The sequence below is a fragment of the Macrosteles quadrilineatus genome, unplaced genomic scaffold, assembly GCF_028750875.1.
Source record: "Macrosteles quadrilineatus isolate MER2022 unplaced genomic scaffold, UCM_ALF_1.0 Scaffold_1__1_contigs__length_201487025, whole genome shotgun sequence".
NCBI lineage: Eukaryota > Metazoa > Arthropoda > Insecta > Hemiptera > Cicadellidae > Macrosteles > Macrosteles quadrilineatus.
Window position 1 is genome coordinate 201,160,189 of NW_026542594.1, and position 16,930 is coordinate 201,177,118.

General features: G+C 36.1%; 2 protein-coding genes across 2 annotated transcripts in view; one reads left to right on the plus strand and one right to left on the minus strand.

Annotated features, from left to right (window-relative positions):
* The first annotated feature begins 151 nt into the window (after positions 1–151).
* LOC129004049 (uncharacterized) lies at positions 152–2,938 on the plus strand. Its single transcript, XM_054432430.1, has one exon. The coding sequence runs from the start codon at positions 152–154 to the stop codon at positions 2,936–2,938; it is 2,787 nt and encodes a 928-aa protein (XP_054288405.1).
* A 2,202-nt stretch (positions 2,939–5,140) lies between these two features.
* Positions 5,141–16,930, minus strand: part of LOC128994340 (scoloptoxin SSD14-like) — a 37,932-nt gene continuing 26,142 nt past the window's right edge. The window contains exons 6-10 of the mRNA XM_054418818.1: positions 15,886–16,135; positions 14,730–14,920; positions 13,289–13,529; positions 10,297–10,410; positions 5,141–6,659 (exon numbers count right to left, since the gene is read on the minus strand). Coding sequence (XP_054274793.1) covers positions 6,510–6,659; positions 10,297–10,410; positions 13,289–13,529; positions 14,730–14,920; positions 15,886–16,135 — 946 coding nt within the window. The 3' untranslated portion in view covers positions 5,141–6,509. The remainder of the gene's footprint in view (positions 6,660–10,296; positions 10,411–13,288; positions 13,530–14,729; positions 14,921–15,885; positions 16,136–16,930) is intronic.

Sequence of the window (16,930 nt, forward strand, 5' to 3'; positions counted from 1 at the left end):
CCGAATCGTTTATGATGCAAGCTGCAAAACCAGCTCTGGAATTTCCCTCAATGATTCTCTCATGACCGGCCCTAAATTACAGACCAACATTTGTGATATATTGCTACATTTCAGAATACACAATATCGTTTTCACTTGCGATATTCGCCAAATGTATCTTCAAATCTTAATCAAACCTTCCGATCAACTGTTCCAACTCGTCTTGTGGTGTGACAATCCCTCTGAAGATATATCCACATACAAACTCACTCGAGTGACTTTTGGAGTAAATAGCTCACCCTACTTAGCGATTCGTACCCTCCACCAGTTAGCTGAAGACGAAGGTAAAGACTTCCCTGAAGCAGCAAATGTCTTGCGCACTCAGACTTACGTAGACGACATTGTAACTGGAGCAGACACGGTAGATGAAGCAAAGAACCTTCAAAATCAACTCATTCAACTACTCAACCGTGGACACTTTGAACTTCGAAAATGGACTTCAAATTCTCCCGAGCTTCTTCAGTCTCTTCCAGACACTCATAAAGACTCTCCAGTCTTTCTTGAAAATACACCTGATCCCCATTTCTCAATTCTTGGCCTACACTGGTCTCCAGACTCGGACAATTTTTCATTTCATCTCAACCTACCGCCAAAAACACTAACTAAACGTCACGTTCTCAGTCTAGTCGCTAAAATATACGATCCTTGTGGATTTCTTAGCCCATGTACTATGACAGCGAAATGTTTTATTCAACTTCTCTGGACGACCGGTCTACAATGGGATGAACCTCTCACTCCAGAACTTAGTGCAATTTGGAGTAACTTTATCTCAGCGATACCAGCACTTGCAGACATTCAGATCCCTAGAGCATTGAAAATCTCTCCAAATTCTAGTGTTGAACTTCACGGCTTCTCAGACGCCTCTGAACGTGGGTTTTCAGCTGTTGTCTATGTACGATGTTCCCAACCCAACGGAGAAGTGACTACACGTATGGTTTTATCTAAAACTAGAGTCGCCCCTCTTAAGAAGGTGACTCTTCCACGATTAGAACTCTGCGCTGCCCACTTATTAGCTCAACTCGTAAACTTCTGTTGTTCTTCATTCAAACCCTTAATTTCACTCAACCAATGTTATTTGTGGTGTGATTCTTCAGTAACCTTGACATGGCTTCAAACTCCATCTTACAGGCTGAAAACATTCGTGGCTAACAGAGTCGCCCAAACACAAGAACTTGTCCCCTATCACTGTTGGCGTTACATCCCTAGCAAGGAAAACCCTGCTGATTGTGCTTCAAGAGGTATTCTAGCCACTGAGCTTGTGTCTCACCCCCTTTGGTGGTCAGGGCCTTCTTGGCTTTCTCTTCCCCCTTCAAACTGGCCTGATGTAACTTTTTCACCTACAGATATCTCAACATTAGATGAAGTAAAACACACTCCTCTAACTGTACTTGTGTCAACTACCACTGAATCTACGCTGACCAATCTTCTCATTAAATATTCTTCATGGGAACGACTTCTTAGGATTTTTGCTTACGTCCTTCGTTTCATACACAACTGTAAAGGTTCTGAAAAACGCCAAGGTTTCATCTCAACACAGGAACTGAAAGACACAAAATATCACATTTTTAAACTTGTACAAAAAGAAGTATTCACAGAAGAAATCAACTGCCTCAAACGGAAATCATTTTGCTCCACTCGTTTACAACGTCTTTCACCTTTCATTGACTCATTTGGATTATTGCGTGTTGGAGGACGTCTTTCTCAGACATCACTTCCTGAAGATGCTCGACATCCCATTATTCTGCCAAAAAAGCATCATGTGGTAAATCTCCTCATTGACCACTACCATATCTACAATCTTCATTCAGGCCCTCAGCTTACTCAAGCATTACTTTACAAACATGTTTGGATACTGTCTGCCCGTTGTGCCATACGCTCTCGTATCCATAAATGTGTCAGATGTTTCAAAGTCAAACCTAGAAATGTGTGTCCTCTCATGGCTGATCTCCCTCAGTCTCGTGTAACTCCTGCTCGACCTTTCCTCCACACCGGCATAGATTATGCAGGGCCTTTTACTGTTAAAATCTTCAACCTCAAGGCAGTGAGACACATAAAGTCATACTTTTGTACTTTCATCTGCCTCGTCACGAAAGCTGTACATTTGGAAGTAGTAACAGACCTAACGACTGAATCTTTCATTGCTGCAATGACTCGATTTGTATCTCGCAGAGGACATTCTTCCGACATTTACTCGGATTGTGGGTCCAACTTCATTGGTGCTGACTCTACCCTACGCAAGATTGTTGAAAAATCTCTTTATTGTCAAGACTCCAAACGGAAGATTCAACGATTCTCTTCACTTAAAGGCATCAATTTTCATTTTAATCCACCAGCCGCTCCGCATCAAGGAGGATTGTGGGAATCGTCTGTAAAGAATGTGAAACATCATCTCCGTCGAGTAATGGGAAACTCAGTCTTAACACTCATTGAATTCATCACATTATTGACCCAAATCGAAGCAATGCTCAATTCCCGACCACTGACACCTCTTTCAAATGATCCTTCGGATCTCGCAGCACTGACTCCCGGACACTTCCTGATTGGTGCACCCCTCACAGCAGTACCTGAACCTAATCTCCTGACAGTTCCTGAAAACCGTCTCAAGCAATGGCAGTTAGTTCAAGCATTTCATCAACGCATATGGCATAGATGGCACCTAGAATACTTAAACAACTTGCAACAACGTACCAAGTGGACTCAGAAATCAAAAAATCTTGAAGTGGGTGACCTTGTTTTGGTACATATGGACTCACCACCTCTCTCGTGGCCTCTCGCTCGAATTACAGCAGTTCATCCAGGGGCTGATGGGGTTGTGCGAGTGATAGACTTAAAAACATCAAGTGGCAACCTCAGAAGATCTGCCCACAAAGTGTTTCCCCTGCCAACTGTGGATTCGTGAACTGTTTTTGTTGAATCCACTGGGGATTCAAGGCCCCCGGTATGTTCAGTAAACTTTAACCATTCATATTATTTAACACTCTATGTTTTATTTAATGTACATCTCTTTTCCTTGCAACTAACATGTGTTCTTAATCAAATTAAATTATTCTCTATTGCTAACACATGTTGTGTATAAAAAAGTAAATAAAACAGTGCTTGTTCTCCTATCCCAAAAGTGTGTTCATTTTTTTCTCATCTTATAATCTCCATTTAATTTCATTCTCTACAAAACATTCAAACGATACATATGTGTTTCTGTGCGGTGTAATTATACTAGAGAGGAAAAAGTCGAGAGAATTTATATGAAGAAGTTTAATTTATTAAGACAAAAAAATTAGTAAGTATTGTTATGAGAGGTGATTCGAGGTGAATGAATGCGAAGTAACTTGCACCCCTCTTTTCAACCATTTGAGATATTTGAAATCGGTTTGCTGCAATCTTCTTAGATATGAGGGTTGAAAATGGATAGTACGGTAATATAGTGAACGAGTTATCGTTTATGATTAAATAGTATTATTTTGTTAAACAAGGTTTTAAATTACTAAAATAGCAAGAAACAAATTGTAAACAAGAGCGTAATTATAGACAAAATTAATGAAATATAGACCGTCAGCTGTGCTGCGGTTACCATAGGTTCTGGCGCACACCGCTTGGAGCACCACGGTAGTTACGGCGTACGCGCTACGTAAACTACAGCGGTGTGCGCCGGAACCTATGGTAACCATGGCAACCGCAGCACGGCTGACAGTCTATATTTCATTCTTTTTGTCTATGGCGTAACGTGAAGTTGTGCAGGAAACTTTCTTTTTAGGGAAATAATTAGAGAGTGAGGCCCTGGGGCCCTTTAAAGTTTCGTATTTATCCATAAGATTAACATAGGAAACAAAATTTGTTATGGAACTCCAGCTGTTGTCAGAAATTAAAAGTGAAATATTTATTGATGGTATCCATAGTAACAAAGAACAAACCCACAAAATTTAAAAATTTAAACAAGCAGAACTAACTGTCAAATTAATTTTGATTTCACAATTCCACACAGCTGGTCCAAATATATTAAATACTGCACGATTATTAGAACAGGAACGGTATGGATCATAAACATAAATAAAATATGTCACTCGCCCGAATGTAAACATTTAACATTGATTAAATGGAACTATCAAACTATATGTTAATGTCATTAGTATGGGATTCTTTCTGATACGTCATTTGTTGACCGAGTCTGTCCAATATTTTTGAGCTGCTGTAATAATATTTTACAGGAAATAATTGTTATATAAATTCATAGATATAAGTAATAATTTAGATTCTACAATCATTGCTGTCATTAAAATTGTGTATCCGCATCAAACCTTCAGACTAAGCGAATTTCCATTTACCTGGCTTAATTTCTACAAAGATATTCCCTGAAAATTGTCATTTTTTCCTATTTAAATAACATTTAAGTTAATTTTAATATGAGTACGGTACCTAGGTTTGCTGCTACAGGGAAGGTAGGTGTGTGTTTGTTGAAATGTTGATAGCTTAGTATGATTGTTACTGGTTTGCAAATCCTGTAATAATTTACAATTGCTCGAATTCGAGCAACATGAACACTAGTAATTAATTATTTGTTGTAAAATGAATGCAATTCGGTGCATACATTGAGTATTTAAATCTGATCTAACTTGTCGGTTATAACACTTTAAATCATCCTTGCAGTTGTTTTAGTTATTGTTGTCGTATTTAATCCCATGTATAATTTAATTTGTATTGTCCTCGTAACAGCACAACTACACTCTCATGCATTTTTGTTGCAATCAATTTATAATTTAAATGGATTTAGCCATTTTGTTTATTTTAAGGCAATCTATTATTTTAACAATAAACCCGAGACAGTGAATTATTTTAACAGCTTGGTGCAAACCCTAAATTCTGGCATACATTTTGGATGTACTGTAGCAATCCATATTTGGGGCAAGCAACAATTCAACAGTTTTTGGGGTTTAAAAAGAATTTGGTTTGAGAACTTGCTCTGAAGATGTATTGCATCACAACTGAAATGGTCAGTAATTTTTGTTGTATCAACACATAAATAATTCATATGTGTAGATTTTATGTTAGTTTACCCACCTCTGAAAGTGATTTAGCTGAGTTTAGGTGGCTTGAATTTAATTCAGGATTCAATTCAATTAATTTATTTACAGCCAAAACCATTATACATCAAGTACCATGCACAAAGAAACAAAGTTATACAAACAGCAATAGTTCATGCTCAAACAAGAATCAATATACGTTTAAAACATAATTAAGAGTAAGACGTAATAATAAATAGTGCATGCATGATAAATAACAAATAAACTCAAACTCGCAATTACTAAGGCGAGATTGGTGGTTTTGAATTGGAGCAAAAGTAAACATTTGAGAGAAAAAACAAGCAATACTAAATACAATAAGTGAACAAAGATAAGTAGTTAACGTGCAAAAGTTATACAACTGATCTAAGACAACAAATGCATACAAATCATCATAATAGTACTTCTAGATAGTGCACAGAATAGTAAGTAACAAGTAGACTCTGAAGAAAAACAAGAAGCAAGCGTTACAAGAAGATATACAAGAGGATATATCAGTAAATAATGTGCTCATGATATACAAATGATATAAACACAAGATGCAAAAGAATCATAATAAGCAAGACAAAATAATAACTTCTAGATAGTGCATACAATAATAAGTAATGGGTAGACTCTGAAGAAAAACAAAAGGCTAGCATCACAAGAACACGATCAACAGGACGAAAGGATTCAAATCTTCCATCGATTTAAATTTGCTATTTTAAATTTATGTCGAGGCTCTTTAAAATTAGTGTATTGAACAAGCCTAAGATCACAGTCACATTTGAAAGCTTTGCGAATTGTGTACATTAACTTAATTAAAAAGAGACCAAAATGAGATTTGAAATTTAAATTGTTATCATGAAAATGAGTTACAAACTTATGATGGATTAAAATATTAAATCATTAAATGTAAAGAAATAAAACATTTGTGGTAAAATATACTAATGAAACAGTTTTATTACAAAACGATGTCACAACCCCTAGTGATATGTGAACTGTTAAAATAGTTTTCACTCATATTAGGTGAAATCACATAAATTAACTTTAAAATACTAATACTGCTGTTAAACTGAATGAATTTGAATTGAATAAAATATTTTTCCCCATAATAAGTTGTGTTTTCAACTTGTAAAAGAGCCAGGTGCTGCAAAATGTGAGAAATAACAATCACTATTTCATGCATTTATTGCAAAACAGAAAATTTGCAATGAAATTTGGGATTTAAGTTTTAAAACTAGAATAGGCCTATATAATATGTTCTGAAAATAAAGTAAAAGAATGTGGTTTATAAAATGTCAAAGATAATGCAAATATACAGTAACAATAAAAAAAGATGAGACTATTATATTTGAAAAATTAAAAAAGAATTTAAACAAATTTCGGGCAAAACGATTCAGATTAAAACGACAGACAAACCATTGAAAATCTTCTTCAGTCTATTCCGCAAACTTCACCGACTTTAACATAATCTGCGTTGGCGTAAATGACCTTGTCTTTTTGGGCGAGAGCAAAAACACCAGAGCTTCTGCTATCAAATCGACTCATTTTGTGACCAAGCGTTCGAAGGTTCTTGACTAATGGCTGAAAAATGCAAATTATTTTATTAATAAACTCTATGAATCTACTGCAGTAAAGATACTTATGCCTGAGTCATATAAAACATTTTCGTAGGGTTGACATAAAACATAAAATTTCAATAAAAACTCAAATTCTCTTCCTCCATCTACTCTTCCTCTAACACCTAGCGTTTACAGCTTGAGTGGAAAAAATTGTGGTTTAGGCAGTCGAAAGCTTTACTAAAATATATGAAGAGGCTTGTAGAAGCGCTGCCTTCTAGTTGGTCTAGTATGTGCTCCGTCAGTTGTATTAAGGCTGTGGCTCTTGATCTGCCTTTTTTTTTTTTTTTTTTTTTAAATAGAGGTTGGCGGCCTCTTTTAACCTTGCATCTGCCCGTCCACATAGACTAAGCGCCCATGCGTGGATCGTTTACAGCAAAGCAAGGAGTGAGCCGGTACAGTACAAAGGTGAACTGTACTGATAAAATGTTATCGCCAGTGACCAGGATCCGAACCCACGACATCGCTGCCTTGGGCCCGAAGTCCGCGACGCTACCGACTGAGCCACCGACTCACTAACCGAGCTCACCTTTGATAAATCCGTGCTGTTGACTATTGAGAAGGTTGTGTTCTTGTAGGAGTAGGGCTAGTAATATCTTTTCAGTTATTTTTGAAAACGTTGATATTAAAGAGATTGGTCTATAGCTGTTTCTTTCTATTGTTAGTTAATTTTTATTTATGGGTAAACTTAAGCTATTTTTAATTTATCAATTTATCTAGGTATTACTGTTGAAGCAATATAAAAATATAATATATTCATCATGTATACAAATATACCCTAACTCAATTATTTATTATTCTATGAACTAAAGACTGTTTCATGTTTATAAAATTTGTTGTTATGTTGGCATAGCAACTTCCTAGTTAGAGTAAAACAAATGTGCTTATGAGTTGTACAAGTTTGTATGTGTTCTATTTTAAAGTTATAAAATAAAGTATTAAGAGTCAAGTCTTATAATTAAATAAGGTCCACAGATTTAACCTCAACAGGTTATGGGCCCAGACACTGACTGGTAAGCAATATTTTAATTCAAATTGATGAAAATGTCAAGTCATATACTCTAGGACTAAAAGCATACTAAGTATATTGAAATGAAGGTTTGTGGTTGTGAACTATAGAGAAATGCATGTTGCATGTTTGATAGCTTGCTAAACCAACGTTTATGCTTGATTAAATGTTAGTAATGGAAGCTGCTCCTAATTGTGTTAAATTGTCCAACGACAATTGGAACATTTGGAAGTTTCAAACCACAGTAACCTTGAAAGCAAAAAGCTTGTACAATGTAGTAGTAAATGATGAGAAAATGCCTGAAGAAGGAGATGATAAGTATGACAAACTCTTTGCTGAGTATAATAGTAAAGACTGTTGAGCCCAAGATATAATAGTTTCTAGACTTGGTGAAAATGCCATATCCCATGTGTTAATGTGTACAGGTCCACAGATTTAACCTAAACAATTACCGTAGGTCTCATGGTAAGACCTGGACCCGGGACCGATTAACTTTTTCGTTTTGAGGTTCCCAGAGGCCAAAAACACCATCCGATCGATTTCATATATACATATATATATTTATATATATTTATATTTATATATTAGATATATTTATATATATATTTATATATATATTTATATTTATATATATATATATTTATATATATTTTTATATTTATGTATAAGTTTTTTATTTCTTCTTTGATCCAGATTTTCTTAGCAGTATTCAAAGTTTTTTGATGCTGCTTTTGATTGATTTTTAATTTGAATTTGGACATAGTTTATATTTATATATATATATATATATATATATATATATATATACATATATGTCCGTTAGCACGATAACTCGAGCAAAAATGATCCGATTTTGATGAAATTTGGTACAAACGTGTAAATCTACATTTATTCTAACGAGTTCGCAAACTAGCAAGATCGGACTATGGAAACGGGGGTTTATGGGGGGTTTTATGGGGTAAAAATTGGTTTTTCCCATTTTAGACCCTAAAAACACAAAAGTTCACAATTTATTTCCAAACCATTTTGTAGAGCTTAAAAAACAAATAATATAGTATATTGAAGCTTTACTATGCGCCTAAGGGTTACAGAGAAAATTCCAAAAAATTGTAAATTTAAAATTCCCATGTTATTCTTATGGAGAATAAGTCAACTGTTGTAGTTTGCTTGTTTATGAACATATTTTGATCAAATTTGGAAAATACATTCATTTGTTGCTAAACTACAGTATTAACATTTTACAACAAAAACACTTTTTTACCCTCCCTGTTGCAGCAAACCTAAGTACTCGTTAAACTAATTCTACTTTAACAGGTGTGACGCTCGGGTCACAGCCGAGCCGCTATCAACCGGTTCAATCCGCTTTAGTCACTACACTGGAGGAGAGTAGGGAAGGGGTAGAGTTAGGGGCAGTCGTCACCTGGAGGTACTGGAGAGATCACGTCGTCGAGGAATGGGAATGAGACCGATAAGTTATAGTATTAAGTTTAATTATTAGATATATATATTAATCATGTTCTAATTCTTTTCAGTAAGGGGGGGGGGACTAAGGTGTTAGGGATTCAATCATTAATTAAATATTTATATTATGTAAGGCTGATATAACCGTACCTTTCGGGCCCATAAGGCGCGAAGGGAGTTTTTTAGCTTATCCTTATTTACAGTATTAGTATAATTGGTTGAATGCAACTAAATTTAGATCATAAAAATGGCTGTGATATAGATGTGGCTTGGCTCAGTTATTCAGTTAGGTTAAATAAAATATTCTAACTTAGAATGGTAGCACGCACAAGAAATCTCTACATTTAATTGAGTCTCAAACAGGGCCGGACTTAGGACTTCAGAGGCCCCGGGCAAATAATAATGTCTACATGATCGCGAGAGATGTTCATAATTTTGCTGCGATCATGGAAGATGTTTATAGTGTGTTAGTTGGTGATGTTATGATTTTATGTTATGTTATGGTTATGATGTTAGTGATGTATGTGATGTTAGTTAATTATGTTTATAGTGTTAGTTTATAGTAGTTAGTTAGTTATAGTGTTAGTTAGGGGGTTATTCAGGGTTTTGCGGTCACCGCCTGACACAATGATAGTGTCTATACAACCGCGGGAAATGAACAAAATTCAGCTACGATCGTTGAAGACGATGATGACATTCCCGTGACTGTGGGAGCGGGAGATAACCAGAATTGATTCACGAATGCAGAAGACGACGATAAAGCCTACAGGACCTCAGGAGTAGATCATGATTTTGCCGAGATCGCAGAAGACTGATGATGATGGGGGGGGGGGCTTTACCTCTTATTTTTCCCCCATCAATCTAAAGCTTGTTCCGCCACTGGTGTGTCTTCTCTAAAGATGTTGGGTGGAGTTTATCATGAATGATTGCACGGTTCAAATTCAAATGGTGTCATTACATTTTGTCTGGCTATGGTCTGGGTGGTTGGTTTTGTATCTCTGTAAGTCCTTTGTCGCTTCTCTTGTAGGAAACAGGATGAGGTCCCTTATTGCATAGTTGTCGAGTAGGAAATTTGTTAAAGTGAAGGAAACATTTTTTACTAATTACAACCGAGCAAAACAAGGTTACTTACAGCAATGACTCCATATTCATAGCTAATCTCCATTGGATACAGCTGATGATGGATTCTGCTAGCATCCACTGCGTCTTTGATTGACTTTCCCAACCATAAATGTTGTATTATGACCTGAAAAACAAATTAGTATTTTTTTCATTTTGTATAGGCTGAAATAATGAAGTTGTGTTAAGTGGTCACAACTCAAGACATTTTGTGTCTAATATGTTGAGAACTTCAACTATCCGGATAAACTGGGACTGGGCCCCATCCGGATAAACTGGGACTGGGCCCCATCCGGATAAACTGGGACTGGGCCCCATCCGGATAAACTGGGACTGGGCCCCATCCGGATAAACTGGGACTGGGCCCCATCCGGATAAACTGGGACTGGGCCCCATCCGGATAAACTGGGACTGGGCCCCATCCGGATAAACTGGGACTGGGCCCCATCCGGATAAACTGGGACTGGGCCCCATTCGGATAGTCAACAATACGAATGATTGGATTTTCAAGGATTATTGGTCCTTGACAATAGACTTTTCATATAATCGAAACAATTGCCACACATAACAAGATATGATGTTCAAATTATGGTAAACTACAATTAGCTGCTTCTATATTATTAATTTGATTTTCCTTGAAGCTTTGTGATCTGGATAGTTGTTAAAAGGGCTCTGCTTTGGATGTGAGAAAGTATGCAAAACCGACATAAGTGCAAACAAAGTAATATTAAATAATAGTCTGAGTAGCTCAGTGGTTAAGGTGCTCGCCTTCAAATCCGAAGGTCACTGATGGTTTGATTGCAAGCGAGATTGTTACTGGAAAAAACCCAAATTTTAATGAAAGCCTCCAAGAAAAAGATCATTATTGGGTAGCTTGCAATGAGTCACACTATAATGTTTTTAATAGATGTTTGGAATAGAAACACAGAACATTTTCCAAACGTTTTTCGCTATAATACAAACAGTGTTGCATATTTCTACGATTTTGTTGGTATTATTTATATGAATCATAAAGAAAAGAATATATAATCTTCCTCTTTTATCGTTCCATGAGCAGTTAGTAAGAGCAATACGAAAATGACTGATTTTTGCCAGATCGGCTGCCATGATAGCTTTTAGTTGAAAATTGTTTTGAATGTGTTTGTATGCAAAACATCCATGTATTTAAATAAATACCACTGATTTGAAGGATAAGATGGCATAAATAAAGCTCTATCCTGCACCGCTAGCTGAGCCATATCACGTAAAAAGATCACCAAACACTTGGACCTAATCTTGGTTAGGTTTCGCTTTACGTAGGTTAAGCGTTTGTCGACACCTCTGCCCACACATAGATATTTCATCGCAAACTACGAAACAACGTTTTCAAACAAAATCTGAAGATTTAATTTATTTTCCCCCTGTAGTTAATTAAAATTTTGTATACTCAATCTTAGGGATGAGTGAATTGTTTGGCCATTCACTTTAGAAGCAGCACAAGTGAATACGAGAACACTGCCGTCACCATTAGGTTGATTACGTTGTATTTGCAATATAATTTATATCTACTGACTTTTTAGTCTACAGCCATAACAATGTTTAGTTTGCAGGAAAAAAATAATGGAACACTTATCACTTATACAGGGTGTTCAAAAAAGGTGGGGACATATTTTGCCTAGTGATTCCTTGGATCAAATAAAGAGAAAATCAAGAATAACATTTTTTCCAAAATCGCTTCGTTAACCAGATATTTGCCATTTTGTATTTTTTACATAAACATTTTTATCTTCTAATTTTTTCAACCGATCTTTATGAAACTTGGTATGTAGGTTAAGGTAGAAGAGACTCGTGTTCGAAAAATATTTCATCTTGATTCAACCTAAAATTTCAAAATGGCGGCCATTTAAAACTTTTAAACTTAAATTACTAAAGAATGGCTGATTTTATGAAAAAATTTCAAGAGCACTTTTATTTAGCATTTTTAATTACCTATCAAACGATACCAAGTTCAAAAAGATCGAATAAGAAATAGCTGAATTATTAAAATTTTTAGTTGTAAAATGGGGCAAACCTGACTAGCTTCTGCCTTATTCTACCCCATTTTACAACTAAAAATCGTAATATTTCAGCTATTTATTATTTGATCTTTTTGAACTTGGTATCGTTTGATAGGTAATTAAAAATGTTAAATAACAGTGCTCTTGACATTTTTTCATAAAATCAGCCATTCTTTAGTAATTTAAGTTAAAAATTGTTAAATGGCCGCCATTTTGAAATTTTAGGTAGAATCAAGATGATATATTTTTCGAACACGGGTCTCTTCTACCTTAACGTACATACCAAGTTGCATAAAGATCGGTTGATATAATTAGAAGATAAAATTGTTTATGTAAAAAACACAAAATGGCGGATATCTGGTTAACGAAGCGATTTTGGAAAAAATGTTATTCTTGATTTTCTCTTTATTTTGACCCAAGGAATCACTAGGTAAAATATGTCCCCACCTTTTTTGAACACCCTGTATAATGGAACCAAGAAGTAATCACGCAGCAAAAATATATCAATGGAAACGGTATTGATCATAAACAAATTACATCACTAGCCCGAAAGCAAACAGGTTTGTATTATTATTTTAAAATTAAACAGTCAAAAACGTCCAACTATGTGTTTATGTTATTATTGGTTCGAGCTAGTGACGTCAATTGTTTATGTTTATGATCCATACAATTTCTGTTCTAGTCAACAGCTGATCTTATGCCTTTGTTTTTGTGTCAATTACTACTTCGATAAGGATTATTGAAATTTTGAGAGCCACTGGGGTGGATTCCTTAGAGAATTTTTAACGCCATATAGGTGTTAGCACACACCAATATGGTATTCATCACCATGCAAAATTTGAAAATGATTGGTTCAGCCATTTAGGAGTTTGCGTATTACAAAATGTATAAGGGTTGACATATTAGAACTTTGCTCGCTCCGCTCAATGAATGTAAGAATTTTCTAGCAAATATTTGTCCCCTTCTCACCCATGACACTGCGGTGGGGATGAAGGCACCTCCGGCAGCCCCGAGGACCATCCGCACGTCTCCATTCTTGTCTACTATAATCGTGGGGCACGTGGAGCTCATCGATCGCTTGCCTGGTTGTATAAAGTTGGCGGGAGATGGCTTAGTTCCATGGTAATTGATCACTCCGGGTAAGGAGAAGTCATTCATGCCACTGTTCAGTACGATTCCCGTTCTCTCTGACGTGACTCCTGCGCCAAATCTGTCGAACAGATTGGTTTCAGAATAAATTTTCTGGTAATATACATTTCTTGTTTCAGCACAATATTTTTTGTGGAAATATTTTAAAACAGTCCTAACGAAACCAGTATGTCTTGTCTCTCAGCAAAATGTTAAGATTAAGCTACTTTGTTCAGTAATTTATATATTTTTAAAAGTGGAAAACCTAAAACTACACTACGCACACCTGGGGTGCGAGCTTCTTCATTCCCTAGGTATATGCGTGATATACCCATATATGGTATATCAGCTTATATCTATGGTATATCTGGGTATGGTTCAGATACCCGCCAATCACCAATAAATTTTATCCATGTGATAATGCCACAACAGATCTATCCTGAAGTAATTTGGAAATGGGTCAAGCTAGAGCCTAGCATTCTAGATTTAACAGGTTCGCTACCGAGTGTCGCATATATGTGACGCCGCAATCATTGCCACGGACCGAGGTATAAAATATAATCTTTCACATAATCCTTGGCTGCCACCTGGTTAACAGTACATGCACACCAAGGACGAAAACCTGTTTACAGTGATCATTTACTTAGTTATACGCTGAAATTGCGTTAGTAAATAATATATTCTTTTTTTTATTGTTGATAACCTTTTGTAATGTTGCATATTTGCAACGCCCGGTCTATAACAAAGATAATACTGATAATAGTACAATTTTTTTTTATAGCCCAAACGCCGCATATATGCGACAGTTCATTTTTGTATTATGTTTTTTAGGTGAAAGTAATTAAAAAAATTTTTTCAAGAACAGGTTATAACTGAACAAATATAAAAGCTACATAGGATAATGCAGCATACATGCAGCACACAAACATACAGTGATGCAGCAAAGTAAAAAACAGTTTGACGTTACCAGTTATCATATCCACAGACCAAGCGACGCAGTTGTGCGACAGACATCCCTATAGACCATTGCAGAGAATTCAGGGCCTTAAAATAGACCGTTACAAAGATATAAGCGTTTTGATAACATTGGAACACCGATGCAAATATGCGACGTCAGTCTATTTTAATGTGACTAGCAGTCGCATATATGTGTCGGCAGTCTATGGGTAGAAACCGGCCGTGGCATATGTGCATCGCTGGTCCATATGAATGAACAATGTTGTAATATTGCGGTAATGATCGTGTTAAAAAAGGTGGAACATTAAAAATGAAAGCCACTCACATGAGATTAACAGTGCTAGTGACTGCCACGGCGTCTCCGTCCGGAGCAAGGATACTGATGTGTGCCGTGCCGTGGTCGTCAGGGTTGTAGAACACGGCGCCATAGTGGGCGGCGTCCTCAAACGTTTGATCGTCCTTGATCTGTGATCGTATGCTGTTAATGTAGTCCTCAGACATCATGTTGGTTACCACCTAAAGAAAATAGATCATCATTAATTTGTTGTTTTACAATTATTGAAGGGTGTGGACAGGTAATAAAAAAATACCTACAAGGTTTTTTTTTGTCATTGCAGATGTTTCTCAGGATGTTTCTTTAAGTGAGTTGACAAGTCTTAACAAATAAGTGTTATATAAAAAAGTTCACTTGAAGCAGTTATTTTTTTCCATAAAGGAATAGTCCACAAAGAGGCGTAATGGAATCTTTAATGAGGCTATATTTTGAGTAGCAAAATACTGTTACACAGGCTTAAAATAGTTGGGAAATAGATTACTGAGAAAGCCATATTATTTTTGAAATGTCATCTGAGCTGTTAAGGAGGATCGAGTGAAACAACGCTGATCGTATCTTCCTAATAACAGAGATCATCACGAAATAATATTTTTTTAGCAATAGTTACTGAGAAAAGCGTATTAATTTTGTAACAACATCTGTTTGGAATGAGCGAGTGAAATAATGCTGATCATATCTGTTGGACTTTCACTCATGATCTGCATATAAGCTAGCATGTGACTATTAATTTTATTTAAGTCATATGTTTATGTTTTTATATGTGAGTATTACCTTTGTGTTTTTCCTTGATTCAATTAAATACTAGTTTTCTATTCTGTCTAAATTTAATTTGATATTCATGAGTTTTAGAGTCAATTCCACATTAAATATGCTCTCCCCTTTAGTATCTTCCTATCAACATCAAACATCTCTAAATAATAGTAATAGTCTGTCTGAGGAACTAGTAGTCAGTAATCACCATAATAAAAGGGAGTAAAAATAACATTGCAATAGAACGAATAGCTGGTACGTACTGGATGAGGAAGTTATAGGTGAAAAAATAATGTTATAGCTTCACCTATTAACAAAAAAAGCTAAGGAACATTCCTCACTATCATTGCAAAGTAACGTCATTTCTCATCCCTACCCAGTATTAAATCACACTTACCTCTTTGATTTTTGTATCAATGTTCGGATCTCCCAATTCTGTGCGCTTGGCGTAAGCGTACTTAAACGCCTCCACCATCCTGTGAATGGTTGTTGTCTTTTTTTCTAGCGTACTCATGCTGTCTGGTGTGATGTTGAATCCTTCAAGGATTTTGAGGATGAATGCGAGGAGGACGCCGGAACCAGGAGGAGGCGTGGAGTACAGTGTGTCGTCACCGAGCTTCACTTTGATAGGATCACTCCATACTGGTCTGCATGGGTAAAATGATTATTTTGTGACAGTGTTTGTGAAAAAGTCAGTAACTTAAGTAATTTACATTGGGATTTCAAGAATAAGTTTTATCTTGAAGACTATCTTTTACGGAAAGTAAATAAAAGAAACGTTTTATAACACTTAAAACATATATTTACGCTTATACTGTTACTCACAAGACGGTAAATATACATACAAGATTGTGCCACATCAACTTCCTGTTCCTGGGCTCTCACTTTTCTGCACCAATTAAAATGTTCATAACGTTTCATAATGAAACAGTTTATATGTTTATAATACAGTTTATCTCATTAATCACAAAGTCCATCACATTACGCACTCAAATAAGAGCTGTAAACTAAGGGCGCGACGCGCACAGAGCAAATTGTTGTCAAAATACGCAATGACCCAGACTACAGTACAGACAGAACGAAACAAAGCCTGTCACGACAGGCACCGCTGATGAGTCACCCGCATGGATCTCTATCAAAATCAGATGATATACGGTCAGCTGAGATAATACGTGAGCGGGTAGTGGCCAGTGGGGGAGGGGCTGGTCTGGTCCGAGTATGTGTCGCCCAGGCAGCAGGCGCACAGCTACTAACTCCTAGCCTGAAGCAACACAACCACACGGACAATATACATTGTCAGGTGATCGTGGTGGGCGGTGGTGTTTTGTTAAAATCTTTTTAAATTAAAAAATGTAACTTAAGTAAATTTTGCTGAATAAAAGTATCTACCAACACATTGTTTAGAAAAAAAAAATTGTCAGGAGAGAAAAACATCTGTAAAC

What these genes read in the sequence shown, in the direction of transcription:
- LOC129004049 (XM_054432430.1), top strand. Translation starts at nt 152, where the DNA reads ATGTATCTTCAAATCTTAATCAAACCTTCCGATCAACTGTTCCAACTC.